This window comes from Astyanax mexicanus, chromosome 2 (assembly GCF_023375975.1).
Source record: "Astyanax mexicanus isolate ESR-SI-001 chromosome 2, AstMex3_surface, whole genome shotgun sequence".
NCBI lineage: Eukaryota > Metazoa > Chordata > Actinopteri > Characiformes > Acestrorhamphidae > Astyanax > Astyanax mexicanus.
Genome location: NC_064409.1, coordinates 39456833 through 39479105, shown reverse-complemented (window position 1 = coordinate 39479105; position 22273 = coordinate 39456833). Strand labels below are relative to the sequence as shown.

Here is a 22273-nt window from a genome sequence, read left to right as displayed (position 1 = left end):
ATTGTGAGTTTTGAGATATACCTAACATTGAGTCATAGATTGTGGCAACACCACCGCCACGCATGCGTGGGTAACTGAAATAGCTAAAACCTGGGGGGGTAGACTCATTTAAAGCGATATATTCATCAGGTTTAATCCAGGTTTCACACAGACATAGTGCATTAAGGTGATTATCAGTAATAATATCATTAACAATAACTGATTTTGGTGCTAGCGATCTTATATTTAATAGCCCTAGTTTCATACGGACGCTGCTGGTACTCTGAGAGACGGATGCTGTTGTTTTAATTTTAATAAGATTATTAAAACAGATTTTCTGAGTTTTTCGGTTTCGAGCGACACGGGGGACAGACACAGTCTCAATCCTACCAGGTAAAAATGCACTTGTATCTGAAAAAGGCACATAATTAAAACTCACAGCCTTATGCACAGGAAAGTGGCAAGATAACTCATTAGAACAATGTATATTACTAAACTGCCCATTACTTAGACCACTAACCTGGCCGGTATGACTGGTTAGGGCCAGTCAGTCCCGGCGTAGCACCGCCTCAATGTTACCAGAGAGGACGGTGGATCCCAGGCGGCTGGGGTGAAGCCCGTCTCGGTGGAAGAGGGCTGGACGTTCCCGAAAACTCTCCCAGTTGTCCACGTAGCCAACTCCACTAGCAGAGCACCAGTCCCGCAGCCAGCAGTGGAGAGCGTAGAGGCGGCTGAACGGCTGGCTCCCGCGGCGGTAGGTGGGCATCGGACCAGAGATGAGGAGGCGGGCGCGGGTCAGTCTGCGAGCGGTGTCCAGAAGAGTGCGAAAGTGCTCCTTCAGGACCTCACTGCGCCGGGCGGACGTGTCGTTGGTACCCACATGCAGGATGACGGTGCCGGGGTCCCCGCGATGCCGAACCACCGTAGGAAGCCGCCGGGCGACGTCCAGGACCCGAGCTCCTGGAAAACACGACACTGCAGCATTACTCTTAGCGTTAGACACCTTTAAATGGCTAACAATGGAATCTCCGACAATGAGGGTACTGCCCTTATCTGTTTTCCTCGGGGCTGGGGGAGGTGAAGGAGGCGACGGCGACGAGCTGAGGACCTCAAACCGGTTTGCGGAGGCAAAATCCGGCTGAGAAGGTAGGGGGGAAACCCGCTTTCCTCGGCCGCGCTGCCGCTCCCAGGCCCCTCCCGGAGCGGGGGTGAAGCAAACGACCGCCGGGGTCCGCCGCGCCGGCATCACCGGGTTGGAGACGGCCGCTAAGGCGGCGTCGCGGGATTCCTCCAGCCTCGTCCTCTGCCTGTGGAGCTCCGACTGCCTCTCGAGCAGGCGGTGGATCTGCTGATCCAGACGGACGAGCTCCTCGCTGAGTGTCAGGAGAGCACGATCCTCCGCACACGCCATTACCTCGAAGTAAGCACAAAACACACAAAAAAAACGGCAAAAATCGATAAATAACACAAAAATAATGGCTACCTGAGGGATTTTATAAGTTTAGGAAGGTTATAAGACGGTTAAAGGTTAATAAGTAGTAGAAAACGTAAACAAATAGCTAAAACAGAGAGGAGCTAAACAAACAGCAAGCAGGTACGCAGACCGGAAGTTGCGTCACTCACCGCGTCACTCAGTCAGTCTCTCAGTAATTCAACAATATTGTTATCGTGGTTATTTTTTTATAATATTATTACTATTAGTAATAATAGTTGTATAACAAGCATATTCATAACCAATAGACAAAGTTTCTGAAGTAAAGGGCATAAGGCCACCTTTATCATGATGATCCTGTTTGGATTTAATTTGTTCTGCACCCACAACAGTGAGCGTATGGATGTGTCTTTGTTTTATTTATATGTATTTATTTTAGTTTCTTGACCTTTTGTTTTGCACTACAGTTACGCTATTTATTTTCAATTTGATTGCACATTGAAGTTGATACTTTCTTCTGAATGTATTTTTTTTATGTTAATTTTGCTCTTAATGTAATATCTATGTTGCAGAAGTTCATACTTATTTTTTGTATTATGTTATTTGTAATGTGATTTATATATATAAATCACATTACAAATAACATAAGAAAAGTCTCCCGTTTTTTTTACAAGTGTTGTAAAATATATATAAATAACAAATATTGAAATATGTAACTAAATGTTGGGTTTATTATACGATATCGTATAATAAACCCAACATTTAGTTACATATTTCAATATTTGTTATTTATATATATTTTCTGAAATATATTACACTCACGGGCAGCTCTTCTCTCCCTCTCTCTCTCTCTCTCTCTCTCTCTCTCTCCCTTCACACACACACACGCGCTTTCCTGCTCTGCCCCTCCCCCTACCCCAATCACAAGCCCAGCACAGAACAGAACAGAACAGTGAATTCACAGTGAACAGAATATAAAAGCAGCTTCGCTACAATATAGCTAATTGTTAAGAATTTAAAGATTAGGCTCCTGAAAGCCAGTAATGTTGACCCTGCTAAAAAGTCCAGCTCAAAATCAGAAGAAAACATTCCCTATACTCCCTATATTTAACGATATAGCCTCCCAGTATAAAGTACGTTTTTTCTGCTTTTGAGATGGATTATTTAGTAGAGAGTGTAAATCTGTACTGCAGTAAAAGTGTGTAGTTTCATAAACTTGGCTCGACCTAAATTTGGCTCACTATCTTTATAGGTCAGTTGCTTTAAAACAAAGTAATGTTAGCATAATGTAATGGAAGTGTGACTATTTTCACCGGGTAAAAGAAGCTTTTTTTTAACACAGGGGGACTAATTTCATCCCTTAATTTAAAACTTCACAGTGCAGTTTACACTACACTGCAAAAAAAAAAACTAGACATAAAATATATGCAAATTAAGACAAATATATGTATTAAGCAAAACAAATCTGCCAATCGGGTAAGCAAAATTTTCTTAGTAAGATTTCTTACAAAAAAGCAATGGCAAAGTCTCAAAATGAGTGAAGTAACACCTAAATCAAGCAAAAAAGTCACTGTTTATGGACACAAGAATCAGAATAACTTGATTGCTGCTTAATTGTGCTTATTTTGAGTTCAAATTACAAATTCTAAGTAAGAATGATTAAGATAATTATCCCTAAAATAAGCAAAATAATCTAACACTTACACAATGCTTAGTAAGACAAAAAGTCTTATCAGAGAAGAAATTTTTTGCAATGTAATGACTGTGAACAACTTATTACAATATAGATAACTAACTACCTATGTAGTTATGTATGCATTAGTATGGTACCTAAGCTGTCAGTCCTCTGCTATTCTGAGCACTTCAGAATAAAGATGAATCATATTTGTCAGCAAGTTCTTAGATTTTAAAATGCTATTTTATTATATACACACACACACACACACACACACATATATATCATATACATATATATAATGAGAGTACACCAATTTAGCTGTGAGTAAAGGAGAGATTCTAGTTGAGAAACTGTTAAAATGAAATGTAGTTTTAAGAATGTCAATTAGCTGTATTGCCATTTTATCTCAGTTTTGGTTGTCTTTCATTTTTGCATCATCTGAACCTGGGAGTTGTTCTTTAAATTGTCAATATGTCCATACATACACCTTGTTTTAAATAGCTTGTGCTTAATTTAAATGAAACAAAACTTAAAAGCTGGTGTTTTAATAAATATTAGCAATAAATAATACACATCTAAAACAGTAAAACCATAAATGTAATACATACTTTTTATTTGACTAGACTAGGCTTAAATGTTTTGTTGACTAAATGACTAAAGTGTGACAAACAAAAGACTAAAACTAAATTAAAGTCACCTGTCAGAATGAATGATGGACTGTATCTGTACTTAATTTTAAATACTTGTCATTCTTAATTCTCTGTTCTGAACATTTTCATCCAGGCTTGCTTGTTTAAAAAAAATAGTTGTTTTACTAATTCTATTATTTCATCATGATAGTGTGTATCCTGCAGTAAAGTTATTTATTTGGTTACTTTTTTGACATTTCTAGTTTAGTACATTAATTACAAATACAGGCAGTGTATAAAATGGTATGAGAGAAGTGCTGAATCAGGGGTTTGCCCAGGATCCCATACAAGCTAAAAACAGTGTATGTTAATGAGACAAATGTATGAACTATGGAGAACTGTAGATCTTCTTATTTGGATAAACTATTACAGGACTACAGTAACTATGTGAAAGTAAATCTACAGATCTTTCTCTTCTGTAAATTCAGGCCCAGTCCCCGAAGACCCAGCATCTTCAGTGTCCTGGAGCTCAAGCAGCAGCACTTGCCTCTCCACCGTCTCCATCCCCACCCGAAAGAGGAAGATCAGCAGAAGGAGGCTTCCAGGATGTAAAGAGGAGGAGAGGAGAGGGAGAGCAGATCAAAGCTTTGTAAATTGCTTTCTAAATAAGTGTTTTTTTTTATTGTTATTGCTTGTGTCTGTGTTTTCTATTTATTTGTTACAAAAAATGTAAATGTGGGTTTGAGGGCCTGATTTAAGTGTCTCCCTATTTCTTCCTTTTTTTCTTCTTTCTTTTCCCTTTTCCCCAAGATCTCATGACCTCTCGCCACAGAAATAACTTTCTGGTCTCAAAAAAGTAAACAGGCACAGTAACATATTTTGATAGTTTGAGGTGCTACACATTTGGTACCTACAGCACATGTGAACCTACAGAAACTCCATGCACAAACAATAAAATAATCCCTGTCAATCATCTTGCATTACTGTTACAGAAACTAAACATCCACAGGGTCTAAAAGTCTAACACTGCCCTCTACTGGAAACTGAAAATACTGGTAGTGCCCTATGATAGTGAATATTAAAGTTGCAATAAAAGAGCAATACATAGAACAATAAAAAGCAAAGAAAACTAAAATTATTGTTAAAAGTTTTTTTATCCAATAGCTTTTATAAATACATTTTATTGAATGAGAAGATACATTATTCAGAACATTATTCAGTGGGAAGAAAAGATAGATAAATTGGTGTAATTTATTAACAAAGGAAGAAAATCTACAAAAAAAACACTAAATATTTAAACACTAAAATATAACAATATGAAAAGAGAGTTATCTGACAAGTATTTGATTAACTGCTACATTATTTCTGTAAAGACCAGACATTTCTGCTTTGAGAGAAAAAAAAAACATTTTACTCTTACTTTCAGTTGAGACAGTAATTCTTTTAGGGATGAGCCTGGTGTCAATCTCCTCATAGACAGGCTCAGCTGAAGTCTTCCTCCTCTTAGAGATCACTGTGAGAGAGACAGAGAGAAACATGGAGTCAGTTCAGTAGAAGAGAAGACCGATGACAGATTGAAGGACTAATGATGATTAGAGAAAGTACAGAAAGTGGATTGTAGATGATCTCTGAATCTCCCTACCTCTCCTGAGCACTCTGTTCTGATAAAACAGCACAACCAGAAGCACTAAGGCCAGGAAGAGCACAGATCCCAGAACCAGGAGAGACACTGGATAGATGGAGGGAACAGCTGGTGGAGGAGTTTGTGGAAGTATGATTCTTCTTGTCTGTGGTTGAGAATCTAAAAAACAAATATACAAAATGTATAGACAATTTATACATGAACACAGTCCTTTTATTGGATGTGAATAATTTTGTGATGAATATTATGGAAGATGACATATGAAATGTCTATAAACACAGAATGATCTAGACAGACTGGTGCAAAGCACATACAGACTCTCACTATTGTTACTTTACTATCCTTCCCAAAAACATTACAATTATTAAATGATGGAAACCAAATGTGTGTGACCAACATTATGATCAACAATAGTTACCGAAGTTGCTATCAAGCCTGTTTACAATGGAGAAAAGTGGTCCCTGACCTTGCAAGACAAAATGTCCCATCTGTCCTCTTTTATTATTTAAAGGCAAAGTATGATACAGGAAGCCTAGTGAGTGAGCATAAAATAACAATGTGATGTAAGTATTTTTCTCAAGCATGTGTAAAGTTTCTGTAACAGTTAGGAGGCAAATATATTCAATTGTGTCTGTTCCTCTGACCTCCACAAGTGACTCCAGCACTGTGGGAGCAGTCAGTGTGGTTCTTCAGGGAATGAGGACAGTCCCACAGGTGAATCTCATTCCCTCTACACTTCACTCTGTTCATCCAGATAGTTCCTCCACCAGAACCATCAGCAGCTCTTCTATTAGCACTCAGCGCCGGCCCACAACCCAGCTGCCTGCAGATCACCTGAGCATCCCTGATGTCCCAGAGATCACCACATACAGACCCCCATGTTTTATTATGATACACCTGCAGCCATCCAGAACAGCTTCCTACTCCTCCCCTCAGCCTCAGAGGAATGTGCTCTACAAACACACCACAGAGGGAAAAAAATGATTATCCATCAAAGTCTTACAAACATTTACAACAGTCGTATATACTGTATGATGAAATATGTTCTTATAGAGATAGAGAAAAAAGCATTGTAAGATGAAAAATATATACAAGCAGAAGAGAGCAGGAGAAAAAAAAAACAGAAGTAGCCATAGTAAAAAAAAAAAGCACTTACCTTGTTTTACTGTTTTAGTTGAAACAGTTGATTTTTTTAAACTAGCTGTCTGTTACACCTGTTATTTCCACCACTAGGGCTGTGCCATATCGTATCAAACGCAAAAAACGATACTATACCCTGAAATATCGTGCCATATCACCCACCCCTAATTATCACTGCAGGGCACCACTGGGGTTGCTGTTTTTATCTGTCCAATATTATTCATTTTACTTTATTATTAATTATATAGATTATATAGAGTGCATTAATAGTATCATGACTTTCTTGATCACTGATGTCTGTTACCATCTGATAAAAAGTCTTGTATTTTTTTATATCGTAGTTTGGGGGGGTGCCATATCATATGCAAAAACAGAATTTAATTTTTATTTTGTTTCAGTAGTGTATTTTTAAAATAATATCTTTAATTCAGTGTTTTGTCATATCACCAAGAGTACTGTTATCGCGATAAATGCCATGAAACATCGTGATATTGTTTTAGGGCCATATTATCCACCCCCATCCACCACACCTGTCCTGTCTACACCTGAATTCCTCAGACTTACATAGACACTCTGATGGACTCCATTACCCAGAATCCCTCTCTAAACCTTTGTTAAAAATATCACTGTAGAAGTGTTATCTAAAATATGTTAAAGTGCAAAAAAATATGCAAACTACAAATAAAACAGTGCGAGCAAAGACAAGAATTGCTTATTAGTGAAAGCATGCTGGCAGAACATGCAGTCAAAAAGAAAGAAAATGTAGTTTATCAAAGACATGATCATTTTGATAATGATAAGTTTTCTTACTTGAGCACGGTCTCTCATGAGGAGATGAATCACACAGCCAATTTGTCAAATCTAGTGTATTTCCATTCTCTGTGGTAGGACAAAAAATCAAATATTATGAAATTCCAATTACAAACTACATTAGTTCTAGCATTCTTTAAAGTCTTTAACACCTCATCATATCTGCCTACCTGAGCAGGTAATGCAAGCAACCTCATTGCGATTATCACACCTGTTCTCCCCCCAGGAAGAAGATGGACAGTGCCACAGAGTGGAGTCATGTTTCCTACATTTTACATTATCCAGCCAGTTAGGAGCTGATTCCACTCTTGCTTTAGACCAAGACTCACTGCCAGTTCTTCCACAGTTCAGCTCTCGACAGATCAATTTTGCCGTTTCATCAGTCATCCCATTTACACACACATTCCCCCAGGTTCCATTATAGTACACCTCCAGATTCCCCTCACAGCCCTCAGTCAGTCTGATCTCTTTATACTCTGGCGGGAGAAAGATAGCTAGCTAGTTATGCACATTGATTTAAACGTGCAAAAGTTTCTTCTTTATTTATTCAAAATGTACCTCCAGTTGTACATAGATAGGGCATTGGTACTTGATTACAAGATCATTACAAACTGAGCAATTCAAGATACGAAGTACCTGAGCACACGACTCCTACATCATCCTTGTGTCCACATTCATCCTCTCCACACAGCTGATATCTGCAGTTCCACAGAGACGCCTCGTTCCCCTCACACTCCACCTCATTAAGCCAAATGGGTCCAGTTCCAGATCCAAACCGGGCTGGTACCGGTACTGGAGCACTGAGGGCCACTCCACACTGCAGCTGTCTGCAGACCACCTGCGCATCCTCAATATCCCACAATTCATCACTCACTGTCCCCCATGATCCACTGTGGAAAACCTCCAGCCTTCCTGCACAGTCTCCCCCAGAACCAACCAGCCTGATGGAGCTGTGGACTGTGTTAGATGTACCTAAAATTTACACAAATACAAAAGATGTTTTTTTAAAACTCCTTTCACAAGATATGTGTTGTGTATATGTACTCATATTTGCCAAATAATTATTCTCAAATGTTCAAAAATATGGATAATAGAGGCACTTTTGCATGTTATCATACATACAAATAAAATTATACATATATTAACTGTGCAATGCTTACCAGAGCAGGTGATGTAGAGCTGTACTGTGGAGCTGCAGTTAACTGCTTGTGAGCTGCTGCAGTTCCTCAGATGAGCTTCACTCCCAGAGCAGTTGAAACCCGTCACACACATGTAGCTGTGTTCAGGACTGGATGAAGAGGAGCTGGAGATGTTGAGTACAGAACCATAGCCCAGCTGTCTGCAGACCACAGAGGCCTCAGACTCACTCCAGGAGTCCAGCAGAACTCTCCTCCAGTCCTGCCTGAAGAACACCTCCACTTCCCCCTCACACTCCATCCCTCCAGACAACCGCACTCCTCCCTCATGAGACGCCAGAGAAGAACCTGAAGAGAAAAACATATATTACTTGGCTTAAAATGAGGGAGTAATAAACTTTCAGTTATTTATTATACTGCAACTGTAAGATCTCACCACTACAGATAACTCCAGCATACTGTTTATGAGAGCATGCAGTTCGACTCCATGATGAAATGGGACATTTTAACAGGTGTGTTTCGTTTCCCTGACAATCAAACACATCAGCCCAGATCCGGCCACTCCCCTCCCCAAACCAGTCTGACCCCAACACAGCCACAGCACTCCCACACTTCAGCTGAGCACAGAGGACACTGGCAGCTCTCATATCCCAGCTTACATCACACACTGTACCCCACTCACTGAGGTACTGGAGCTCCACTCGACCAGAACAGGAATCTGAGCCGTTCATCAGCCGAGCCTGAGTGTGACCTGAATTAACAGAGGAAAAATAGTAGGCAACAATAATACAATACAATAATAATAAAAAAAATACAGTAATTACAAACTAATTGCTCACAGTTTAGTACTAATCTAAATCTTTTACAAACATACTTCATCATACCAGAGCATCTTAGTCCCACATCCTTGTTGTGAGAGCAGTTGGGAAGGAGATGTCTGGCAGAGGTACATATGAGATTCGTTTCCTCTACACTGAAGCTCCTCTGACCACATCTGACCCTCTGCTCTACCAAAAGCAGCTGCTCCCAGAACCTCCACAGGAGAACCACAGCCCAGCTCTCGACACACAACCTCTGCATCCTGCTGGTTAAAGTCAGCATCACACACTGGAAGCCAAGAATTCCGATGAAGCTTCTATACTCTCCCAGAGCATGCGTGAGGACCACCAACAAGTCTTCGCTTGTCACCTACAGTATAGTATTTGTGTACATTGATCATCAAAAAACACTGCACCCAGAAGAAAGCATCAGATTACAAGGCTAGTCAGAAGAAAGATGTGCTATGCCATGGCTAAACACATTGACAGGTCAATCCACTAATCCACTAAAAAGTGCTGGATACTGTTGGACCCACGATCAGCACTCTACCACATCGCAAAATCACATTAGTGAAAGCACATTAGGAATGCCACACATCTGACATGTTGCATTACACACTGTATGTGTAGTTCCTTAAATATTACTCATCTTAGTCTAAATGAAATAATTTATTATTCCTCACACTGCCTGTAAATCAATGGTAGACATTAAAAAAAAAAAACATACTTGTAGTTTTAGATAAAAAAAATAAGACTTTGTAAGTTTCTTTTAAAATGGTCACCAAAAACAATTCAACATAGTCAAAGTCTAAACATTTTTTCATATGTATAAAACTTTTGCTTTTTGACTTCTCTGCAGCACTCCTTGTAAAATTAAAAAGTCTGGTTAGCCCTCAAGGACATAAATGACAAATCAAATTAAAGGTTTCTTAATGTTTTAATGTCTTAATATCTTTTTTCATAATATTGTGCAATACAGAAATCAATCAAACTGGTGGATTTGTGTCTCCGTCACCTGTCTGTTATCTGAATTTGGTGGATGTGTGTTTTTGTCAGTGTTTTGTGTGAAATTGACAAAAGGAAGTGAAATACCTACCAGAACATGCCAGTCCCACATCATTATCATGGGAGCAGTTGTGTTTGAGTGAAGATGATTTTTGGACAGAAGTGAATCTGTGATTCGCTGCCTCTACACTGAAGCTCCTCTGACCACACCGGACCCTCCACTCTACCAAAAGCAGCTGCTCCCAGAACCTCCACAGGAGAACCACAGCCCAGCTCTCGACACACAACCTCTGCACCCTGCTGGTTAAAGTCAGAATCACACACTGTGACCCAGCTCTCTCCATGAAGAACCTCCACTCTCCCAGAGCAGTGAGAACCTCCAACCAGCCTGACTCCTAGGTATGATCAAAATATAATAAACATTATGCAGTGGGTTAAAAGGTTTTTTGATTACAGAAGTTCATACTAAGTTTTTAGTGTAACTCACTTGAACAGATGACTCCAGCATCTTTAGGATGATTACAGTTATGTTTACCCCATCCTGCTGATTTACAGTTCTTTAGTATGGATTCTGATTCTCTACACTCCACATTATCCATCCAGATTGGTCCTGATCCTGATCCAAAGTAAGCACCACTAAGTGCATCTGTAGCCTCTCCACAGCCCAGCTCTCTACACACCACTGCAGCATCTATCATACCCCAGTTACCATCACACACTGTTCCCCACTGTCCTTTATGAAGAACCTCCACTCTCCCAGCACAGCGACTCAAACCATCCACCAACCTCACACTTTCTAAAGAGCAGAAAGAGAAAGATTGAATGCACAACTCAAACATCATTTTGCATCTTTTAAAATCTGGTAAAACTTCATTTTAATGCTATTCACATGTGCTATATTCCAGCATGCACAAATATGGACTATATCAATAAAAGAATTAAGAAGAATATGTTTCATGAAGTACATTATACACTGACCACTAAGAAAAGAACATCTTTTCATCAAGACTCTAAAAAGAAAAAATAAATAAAATATGTAGCTCTCACCAGAACACACCAGTCCCACATCATTATCATGGGAGCAGTTGTGTTTGAGTGAAGATGATTTTGGACAGAAGTGAATCTGAGATTCAGTTCTTCTACACTGAAGCTTCTCTGACCACACCTGACCCTCCCCTCTACCAAAAGCAGCTGCTCCCAGAACCTCCACAGGAGAACCACAGCCCAGCTCTCGACACACAACCTCTGCATCCTGCTGGTCAAAGTCAGCATCACACACTGTGACCCAGCTCTCTCCATGAAGAACCTCCACTCTCCCAGAGCAGCGAGATCTGCCCACCAATCTGACCCCTAAATTAGTTTATAAGAGAAAGAGAACATGTACATTAACATTAACACACAGCATTAAGTACTTGGAAACCTTAAGAAGTTCCACAGGGTTCTACTGTAGGACCGATGAAACTAATATTAGTGAAGAACTGATGACAGTGAAAAACTGCAGTGTGGGCTTACACATGGAGTCAATTAACAGTTTAAGCACTAAACACAAACAATCGTACTAATTAACTGCTTAAAATATATAAAGATAAAAACTCTGGCCATGTACCACTGAACTAAGGTGTAACTGTAATTAACTAAAAAATATTAACGCCTGTTTCTTTGTGAATGGGACTTCTGCATGGAAATCCATTATTTTCTACCAGAAAGGAAAGATTACAAAAATGTATTTCTCCATCATGCCTACAGCAATAGTCTTTCTATAATTAAGTATTGTCTTATAGTGAAAATCACTTTTCATCTCCATATAATAATTTGCTTTTTTAATAATTTGACTTAGTATATCAAGTTATTACCTACATTTAAGTACTAGTAAGACCCGGTAAGTATTTTGTATGTGCTAGTTCATACAGAGAAATCACACTGTAAGTTATGGGAACTTAAGCTCTAAAACACAGGCTGTATTATAAGTGTTAACTAGGTTTATTACAGCTTATAGTTTTCTTCTATACAGTAATTTGCCACATTATTTTTTAAACGCAAAACCAGGTCTGAGATTGAGCAAACAGTGACTGATCTAGTGGTCTTAACCAAATAAAAGTGGGTTAATATAGGTGAAAGTAGGTCATGATTATGGCAGATTAGGAAGAAATGCTATAATAAATAAATTGTGCACAACTGATATACATTCCAACGACAAGTATTTTAAGATTTAGGAGAGCTCACCTGAACAGATGACTCCAGCAAGTCGATTACAAATTTGTTCCACCCATCCAGCTGATCTACAGTGCTTCACTGAAGACTCTGATCCACTACAGTTCACATCATCCATCCAGGCTGATCTTGGTCCAAACTGAACATTTTTAAATACAGCCTCCCCACAGCCCAGCTCTCTACACACCACTGCAGCATCTCTTATATCCCAGTTTTTACCACACACTGATCTCCATGTTCTGTTATAAAAAACCTCCACTCTCCCAGCACAGCGATGGCCACCATCCACCAACCTCACACTGTCTGTACAACAGAGAGAGAAAGAGAGAGGAAAAGATGTAGAAATCTGAAAAATCAGACTGAATCTCAAAATTAATACATAAGCCATTTAGCTCATACCAGCACACACCAGTCCCACATCATTATCATGGGAGCAGTTGTGTTTGAGTGAAGATGATTTTGGACAGAAGTGAATCTGAGATTCAGTTCCTCTACACTGAAGCTCCTCTAAACACACCTGACCCTCCCCTCTACCAAAAGCAGCTGCTCCCAGAACCTCCACAGGAGAACCACAGCCCAGCTCTCGACACACAACCTCTGCACCCTGCTGGTCAAAGTCAGCATCACACACTGTGACCCAGCTCTCTCCATGAAGAACCTCCACTCTCCCAGAGCAGTGAGATCTGCCCACCAGTCTGACTTCTACAATGTGTTTATAAGAGCAAAGAGAACATGTACGTTAATATTAACACACAGCATTGGGAGGGCTGGGAGGTTAATTTGAATAGAAGGGAATTAAATTATATGGGGCAGTGATTTTTATATTTTACACTTTTCATTAACTGAAATACAAGGATTTTAAAAATATATATATATTATTTCTTAGTTGCTAATTCTAAACCAAAGCATTCAAAACCACCTCTGTAATAATCCATTTATTAAGTGTATGAAAGTGAATTTAGGTTCAGGCTTAAACTTTTCATGTTACAAAGAAGTTTTTTTACAGGGGTGTATATAAAACAACTAACAGTTGTTTAATTAATTCAGTACATTCCAACACAGGCCTCATCACATTTGTTGACATCTCTGTGTAATATGTTTTATTTTTTTGCATCTTACCTGCACAAACAGCACCAGCGTCTTCATCATGATTACATCTCTGTCTACCCCAATCATACGACCTACAGTTCTTCAGTGAAGACTCTGATCCAGCACAGTTAGCATATTCCACCCAGATCGGTCCTGATCCTGATCCAAAGCGAGCTCTCCGTGGTGCATCTATGGCTTCCCCACAGCCCAGCTCTCTACACACCACTGCAGCATCTCTCATATCCCAGTAATCATCACAAACTGTTCCCCAATGTCCTCTATGAAGAACTTCCACTCTCCCAGCACAGCGGCTCCCACCATCCACCAACCTCACACTGTCTGTGTGGAGAAAAAAAAAAACACACTGATAATCAGAGAATAATTACACTTATACTCAAATAATAATACTCAAACAAGGCTGAAATACATTTAAACCAAATCATGGACATCAAAAGCTCCCATTTAGAGATCATAAGAAATCAGTCACTAATTTGTACTTCTATAGCAATACTAAAATGGGCTGACTGGATGATAGCAAAGTGTAAATCACATGAATGTAAGATCAAAAAGTAAATATATACTTTTCAATTAAATGCCACTTTATGCAACATCATTCAGCATGTCTGGTTTGGTGGGGGATCAGTGATGGTCTGGGGAGGCCTGTAGATGCCCAGGCCTCTACAGGTTAGACAACAGTACCCTGCCTGCTCTTAGGTATTGAGATGAAATCCTTGAACCCATTGTAAGACCCTACGCTGGCGCAGTGAGTCCGTGGTTTCTCACGGTGCATGACAATCCCCGGCCCGATGTGGAGAAAGTAGTTAAGTTCTTCGAGGATAAAGGAATTTATACCATTCACTGCCTTTCCAACAACATCCTAACAGAAAAAGAGGCCAGTATACATACAGTCCACAAAGTTAGTTTAAATATGCTGTATATATTATATATATATATGCTCAACTCAGCAGCAGAACAAGCTTTACCTCTACTCAGCCAGATAAGACTCAAGAACCTGAGAGACAGAGAGACAGAGAGAGAGAGAGAGAGAGAGAGAGAGAGAGAGAGAGATTCCCCACAGCCGCCAATCACACTCACTATGACCTTATTAGAAAGAGGAGAGGAAATTATCAAACATTTTCAGTGACAAATCAGAAGAAGCTTTTTTTTTCATTTCGCCATATTTTTAAAAAGCGTCAGCACTAATTAACACAGCTCCACCTCCTTGTGTCTGTGTGTGTGTCTATGGGCAAAGGAAGGTACAAAGTCAGCTACCTTCTGGAGACAAACTTCAGAGAGAGTAAACACACAAAATACAGCATTAAAGCTGCACCTGCAGACAGCAGATCCAAACACATAACATCCACCATGAAGATAAGTCACAGTTTCTTTTAACTACACATACAAACAACTTTTTTGTGTTTCTCATGCTGTTACAGAGTATATAAAACTAGTTTTAATCCTGATTACAGAAACTCTGATTAAGTGTGGGAATATTGTGGGTTCCCTGTGAACTACAGCAAGGCTGGTGAGCGATGGACCAAACAAAGGCGGTTTGTCTGCCCTGTGAGGCGGGTGTAGGGTATGTTTGTGGAAATGCATCTAAGGATGCACCTACTACTCTACTGATCACAGCAGTTCCAATTACAAAATAAAAGTCCTGTTCTCTGGAGTATGCACTCGTGAGCCGAACTTACCAAGTTTGTTCTGACAAAGTACAAGAGTCCAAACTTGCTTAATCTATAATGAGAAACGGGCCGACTGTGGCGCTGCCAGGAACTTGTGAGCCCATGGGACCACAAGGGTGGTTGAGAAAACCTTTATTCTCTCTGTAATGATTAATTTATTTATCTAAAACAGTATGAAATGCATTAATTAACTGAAACATGTTGCTAAGTGTGCTTTTAAAAATGAAAAAAAAAAGAAGACACATTCTTTATAGGTGTGAAAAAAATCACACTTTATTATCATAATATAGAAAACCATAATAATGTATGCTGCACAGACATATATAGATATATTTTTGATTAAGGTGAAAAGCAAATATAATTTGCATGTTTACCATGTGTCCACAATAAATCGTACGTATTAAAATATCCAAACCTTTTGTAATGTGTGGGCTCTCTTCAGCAGGAATGATATCATCATAGACCTCGCCATAGTTTTCTGTAAAAATTAAAAAATGCATTGCAGCACAGCAGCATCAGGATGATGGCAGCAAGACACTGTTACTCAAAGACTCAAACTTTTAAAATACTAAGGGGTTTTCAATGTATTGGTACTGTCGCCCTCTGCGATCAGAACTGGTTGACAAATCAAAGTGTGTCCCTTTAAAAAAAAAACAAAAAAAAAACTCCCACACACCAAAGGATATTAACTCACCTCAACATGCCTTTTGCAATCCTGTAGTTACCCCTGGGCAATCCTAAAATCACTATTACAAACTGTACAGTAGGCAAGACATTGTTTTTAACGTGCCAGACATGGATATAATGGAGTAGTCAAAGATAAATTGAATTTAGCATTAGCATTACCCGCTAACCACGCTCACTATTTTCCCGTTCAGGGGTGAGTCTTATCGGCCTGAAGCCTGATGCTAACTGCTAAAACACTTCAGAACCCTACACATATTGCATGGAACTTTTTTCTATAAAACAAAAAATATATATATGTTTTTTCTTCTGCATTAAAAATTCTAACACACATTCAGTATATGTCAACTTACCTGAGAGAAGCTCCTCATCTACGTCCTCATATCCTGAATGCTGATCTTCAGAGATAAAACTTCCTGTTAAAGGAGATCAGAACAGTCAGAATGCCAAAGTTCAATTATTTAATCAAAATTTACAGCAAAAAAATGTATTTGTAAGTCTGAAAATGAGATGAGGCTTTAAGCCCAATCCCATTTCACCCCATGGCCCTACCACTTACCCCAACCATTCTTTGAGTGTAAAGGGTGAAATCCTCCCCATAAGAATTGGGACAACACTTCATGCACCAGATACGTCATCAGAAGCACCAAGGTTCAGTAACCTAGCTAATTTTATGGCATTGTATGTCTTCAGAAAGGTTGGTGATTAAGGAACAATTGTTAATTTCTTAATTCCTGTTATGGGGAGCTTGGATTAGCTTTCATTTTGTTTAATTGTTCTGTTCCGCCTTAAATGATGCAGCCTCTGCTGTCTCTTGCACCATTTAAGGTGAAATGGGAAAGTTGGCTAACAAACCCCATCCCTTTCCTCTGCTTTTTAACAGCAGTACAGGCCTGAATTGATAGTAACAGATATGTAATTCTTCCTATTACAGTCAGTGGAGTAACACATATTTTGAACCTGTAAGATAAGCTAACAATGCTACAATTGATTTACTGCATGTAGTTTTTTCATTTATAGTCATTTAAACACTCAGAATTGCTATTTGATATCTGACCTTAGATCCACTTTACATACTGTGTGAAGACTGCCTTCAGTGAAACTCTCTACATATAATTTACCTCTTTTAGTATATCTGTTAGTGACACATTTATGGTTAATCTCTTCATAGACTGCCTCAAGCAGAGTCTTCCTCCTCGCCTTAGAAATCACTGTGAGAGAGAAAGAAAGAAACATGGAGTCAGTTCAGTAGAAGAGAAGACTGATGACAGATTGAAGGACTAATGATGACTATAGAAAGTACATAAAGTGGATTTTAGATGATCTCTAAATCTCCCTACCTCTCCTGAGCACTCTGTTCTGATAAAACAGCACAACCAGAAGCACTAAGGCCAGGAAGAGCACAGATCCCAGAACCAGGAGAGACACTGGATAGATGTATGGAAAATTAGATGATGGATTTTTTGAAGGAGGGACTGTCTTTTTCTCTGTTAGCTGTGCTGGTACTGAAAACACAGAATAAAAACACTGTTGAACACTGCATAGTGTTGTTTAAACTTAAAAAAAAAATCACACAAAGGAACTAATTAAAAGAGTACCTGTGGTGTAAGTTGTAGTTGTTTCAGATGAAAAAGGTAATGTGACAAATATGTCTGAAAGAAATATCATAAAAATGGTCAAGAAAAAGAGGTTACAGAAGGAGAAAGAGACTAGAGCAGCATTATTTAAGAAATGGTATTTATTGTTTTTGTGTTTATTGTCTTTGAAACAAAAGAAGTATATGGCTGATATGGTAATATTGTAGGTATTGTCAAAAATATTGTTGCATTATTGTCTGCCAATGTTACTTAGTGTATTTATCAGTGTTGTGAGCCTAAATCAGCCATAATATAAATGCTATTCTCCCTTTTACAGGTCAGAGGAGCACAATAATAATAATATTGAACCTGACTGAAATACAGAGTACACTGCTTAACATAACCATAGTTATCTTAAGAGAAGTTAATACTAGATTAAAAAATGTTCTCGCACACCTGCACAGGTGACTCCAGCACTCTGGGAGCAGCCAGTGTGGATCTTCAGGGAATGAGGACAGTCCCACAGGTGAATCTCATTCCCTCTACACTTCACTCTGTTCATCCAGATAGTTCCTCCACCAGAACCATCAACAGCTCTTCTATTAGCACTCAGCGCCGGCCCACAACCCAGCTGCCTGCAGATCACCTGAGCATCCCTGATGTCCCACAGATCAGCACATATAGACCCCCACTCAGCATTATGATACACCTCCAACCTCCCAGAACAGATTTCCTCTCCTCCTCTCAACCTAATAGGCATGTAATCTACATCACACATGAACAGACACATGAATAATATTACATTTTTATAACAAAACTACAGCAAACTGCATTAGTGTTTTTATTTAATCAGCTTTCACTCAAATCAAAGATCAACTGATGAAAAGGGAAGTTTAGAATTATTTGACAAAACAAGTTAGAATGTAGGCACGAACAAATCTGATTAATATGTATACTTATTCAAGTAGTGAATGGAGTGGTAGTCAAATATTCGTACTTGAGCACTGACCCTGGTTTGGAAATAAGATGAATTTTTGAAGGTTTTCAAATGCAAGCTGTTTCTTCTCTCCTAGAAATGGAGACACATGCTATAAATACTACAAAAATCAAATCAATACTACTAAACTCATTACTAAAATAATGATCTCAGCAATAACAATTGAGAGTTTCAATTGAGCGGCAAACCCCCTCATTTCACACCAACGCACAGAATTAAAAGTCAGTCTGGTTGTGCTGATTTTCAAATAACACCAGGCATTCTAACAGGGCGCACAGGAAACTTCAAGCTGCACCAGACTGCTCTTTTTCTCTAACCCCACCGAACTATTCCAGCAATGACAAAAACAATTTTTCAGTGCGATTTTCGGACAGAACAGGCTCCTATTAGTAAATGTACACCATTATTGTAAGTCACTTTGGACAAAAGCATCTGCCAAATGTAATGTAATTCAATGTAAAATATCTTATTATTTCACTCACAAATGTAAATTTTTTCTGATACACTTTACACTTTTTATTAAAATGTGTTCCCAGCATGACCAGATGAGTGTAAAAAGCACAGCAAGGTGTAGCTTGTAGTCCCAAAAAATCTCAAGCAATCCTGCACACATACATTGCCATGAAGAAGTATTTGCCCCCTACAGATATACTGATATTTTTCTGATTATTAAAAAAAACTTTAACATCAGACAAAGATAACCCGAGTAAACATAAAAAAGGCTCATTTTAAATGATCAGGAATAAAGGAATTTAAAGAATTTCTTGATTCTACAGGTCTGGCAGTAATCAGGCCTGGTTGAGTTAAGTGAAACTGAATACTCATCTATCCAAAAAGTGTAATTAATCACATTTTATTTTTTAGGGGGTGTTTGGATATTTTTTTCCCTTAATAAATAAAATGATTATTTAAAAAATATTTTATATTTACTCAGGTTGTATACACTTACACAGGGAAAGAGGATGAGGCAAAGTGAGGGTGATCCGGTCACCACAACACTTTCTTTCAACACAACTTTCCATGAAAAACTGTTTTACTCATGCTCATCTACTACAAAGAAAAACAACATACCGGAGCAGGTAATGTGAGTCACCTCACTGCTTCTATCACAATTGTTCTGACTCCAGGATGAAGATGGACAGTGAAACAGAGTAGAGTCATGTTTCCTACATTTTACATCATCCAGCCAGTTAGGAGCTGATTCCACTCGTGCTTTGGTAGCTCTCTCAGTCTTAAATCTTCCACAGTTCAGCTCCCGACAGATCCATCCCATTGTTACACACATTCCCCCAGGTTCCATTATAGTACACCTCCAGATTCCCCTCACAGCCCTCAGTCAGTCTGATCTCTTTATACTCTGATGAGAGAAAATGCTTTATGTTAGACCCTGGAGTTTTCATGTAGTTTAAAACAAACTTAATGAATCTACACTATTAGTTAAAAGTTTTAGAACACCCCCATTTTTTGCCATTTAAGCTCTCCAGCCCAGTTAATAACCTGAAATGGTACAAAATCCAGTGTGCTCAAATGGTACAAAAGTTAGCAGTGCCAGGGCCTTTAAACAGAAAAGGACCCCAAAAAAGTGTATATTGTTAAAAAAAAAAAAAAAACTGAATATATTTGTTTTAAAGAAAGCTTTGGAAATTGGCGCAAAAATAAGAATAAATTAAGTCTTAGTCTGTAGTAAAGTTAGAAGAGAATGTGTTACTGCACTCTACTGCTGACTTTGTAGTAAACTGCACTTTTATCATAATACCTAAAAAAGACACCAAAATACAGATCAATTTGAAACAATTTAGTTTGCCCTTTAGATACATTCTGACACATTCAAAAAAACAAGAAAAAAAAAAGGTACAGGAAGAGGTCTGGCTGACCCACATGGCAACAACTTTAGATTGGTTTAACAAGTCTTATTTTAACAGTTTAACTAAGTCTCACTTTCAGCACTGAAGAGAAAATGTAGAGGTCTGACAGGTGAAGTGTTGTAAGAACACCAGCAATCAGCACACTGTACCTGAGCAGACGACTCCTACATCATCCTTGTGTCCACATTCATCCTCTCCACACAGCTGATATCTGCAGTTCCACAGAGACGCCTCGTTCCCCTCACACTCCACCTCATTCAGCCATATGGGTCCAGTTCCAGATCCAAACCGGGCTGGTACTGGTACTGGAGCACTGAGGGCGACTCCACACTGCAGCTGTCTGCAGACCACCTGCGCATCCTCAATATCCCACAATTCATCACTCACTGTCCCCCATGATCCACTGTGGAAAACCTCCAGCCTTCCAGAAGTCTGGAAGTCTGTCTCCCCCAGAACCAACCAGCCTGATGAAGCTGTAGCCTAAAATTAAGAGAAACCAGTTCAAAGTATGATTTCTTAGTTCACCCGTAGTCACATGATGATTGGTTCATTTCAGATTCATAATAATTATAATAACCCTTACAATAAAACAAAATAAAACAATTTCCCCCTAACAACAGGCATTATTCACTACAACTCCAAATAATTTGAATTAAATGTACCAGAGCAGGTGATGTAGAGCTGTTCCGTGGAGCTGCAGTTAACTGCTTGTGAGCTGCTGCAGTTCCTCAGATGAGCTTCACTCCCAGAGCAGTTGAAACCCGTCACACACATGTAGCTGTGTTCAGGACTGGATGAAGAGGAGCTGGAGATGTTGAGTACAGAACCACAGCCCAGCTGTCTGCAGACCACAGAGGCCTCAGACTCACTCCAGGAGTCCAGCAGAACTCTCCTCCAGTCCTGCCTGAAGAACACCTCCACTTCCCCCTCACACTCCATCCCTCCAGACAACCGCACTCCTCCCTCATGAGACGCCAGAGAAGAACCTGAAAGTACCACAAATATATTTTAGATTTTACAGGCTTAATAAGATTGTTTTTACAGCACTTGAAATAAATCAGATTTAGAAATTAAACACATTGTTTTTTTACAGGTACTGCTGCATTAGCTGAGCTATATATGGAGCAAAATTAGAAATTGATTTTCAGAATCAAAATTGTCTATGGAAATGTATATACATGTTCAAAACTGAGATACATTAGTAAATTAATTGAAGTGAAGTAAAAAAAAAATATATATAAGAACATTATAAGGGCACTTCCTCCTAAAATCACTTTACAGCCCATTGATAAGAATGTTTAAGATTCTTAAAAGCTCACCACTGCAGATGAGTCCAACATCCTGTTTATGAGAGCATGCAGTTCGACTCCATGATGAAATGGGACACTTTAACAGGTGTGTTTCGTTCCCCTGACAATCAAACACATCCGCCCAGATCCGGCCACTCCCCTCCCCAAACCAGTCTGACCCCAACACAGCCACAGCACTCCCACACTTCAGCTGAGCACAGAGGACACTGGAAGCTCTCATATCCCAGCTTACATCACACACTGTACCCCACTCACTGAGGTACTGGAGCTCCACTCGACCAGAACAAGAGTCTGAGCCGTTCATCAGCCGAGCCTGAGTATGACCTGAATTTACAACCAAGAGACTCGTAAAAGAGCAAGTTCTCTCCTATACTGTATATTATATAAAGAAATGTTAGACGAAAATATCACATATTATACTGTACCAGAACATACAAGTCCCACATCATTACCATGAGAGCAGTTGTATTTGTGTGAAGAGGTTATTGGACAGAGAGTAATCTCAGATTCATCTCCTCTACACTGAAGCTCCTCTGACCACACCTGACCCTTCCCTTTACCAAAAGCAGCTGCTCCCAGAACCTCC

General features: G+C 39.2%; 1 protein-coding gene and 1 pseudogene across 2 annotated transcripts; both read right to left on the bottom strand.

Annotated features, from left to right (window-relative positions):
• LOC125799136 (deleted in malignant brain tumors 1 protein-like) overlaps window positions 1–22273 on the bottom strand; it is a 1283434-nt pseudogene that overhangs the window by 874738 nt on the left and 386423 nt on the right.
• LOC125799142 (scavenger receptor cysteine-rich type 1 protein M130-like) lies at window positions 954–22099 on the bottom strand. 2 transcript variants are annotated; one of them, XM_049475185.1, is made up of 11 exons: window positions 22012–22099; window positions 8883–9197; window positions 8471–8794; window positions 7947–8282; window positions 7481–7786; window positions 7311–7379; window positions 6005–6313; window positions 5827–5892; window positions 5361–5519; window positions 5139–5231; window positions 954–1393 (listed from the first exon to the last, which is right to left on the bottom strand). In XM_049475185.1, exons 2-11 carry the CDS (start codon window positions 9175–9177, stop codon window positions 1089–1091), a joined length of 2262 nt encoding a protein of 753 aa, XP_049331142.1. In that variant the 5' UTR covers window positions 9178–9197; window positions 22012–22099; the 3' UTR covers window positions 954–1088. The 2 variants fall into 2 exon arrangements, with proteins under 2 accessions (XP_049331142.1, XP_049331143.1); XM_049475186.1 differs by lacking the exon at window positions 22012–22099 and having other exon boundaries at window positions 9106–9197.

Excerpts from the sequence above, each read along its gene's own strand:
- LOC125799142 (XM_049475185.1), bottom strand. The coding sequence starts at position 9,177 with ATGAACGGCTCAGATTCCTGTTCTGGTCGAGTGGAGCTCCAGTACCTC. Across the intron at positions 7,380-7,480 it reads TGCTTGCATTACCTGCTCAG|AGAATGGAAATACACTAGAT; the intron begins GTAGGCAGATAT and ends GTCCTACCACAG. Across the intron at positions 1,394-5,138 it reads AATTACTGTCTCAACTGAAA|GTAATGGCGTGTGCGGAGGA; the intron begins GTAAGAGTAAAA and ends GCTTACTTCGAG.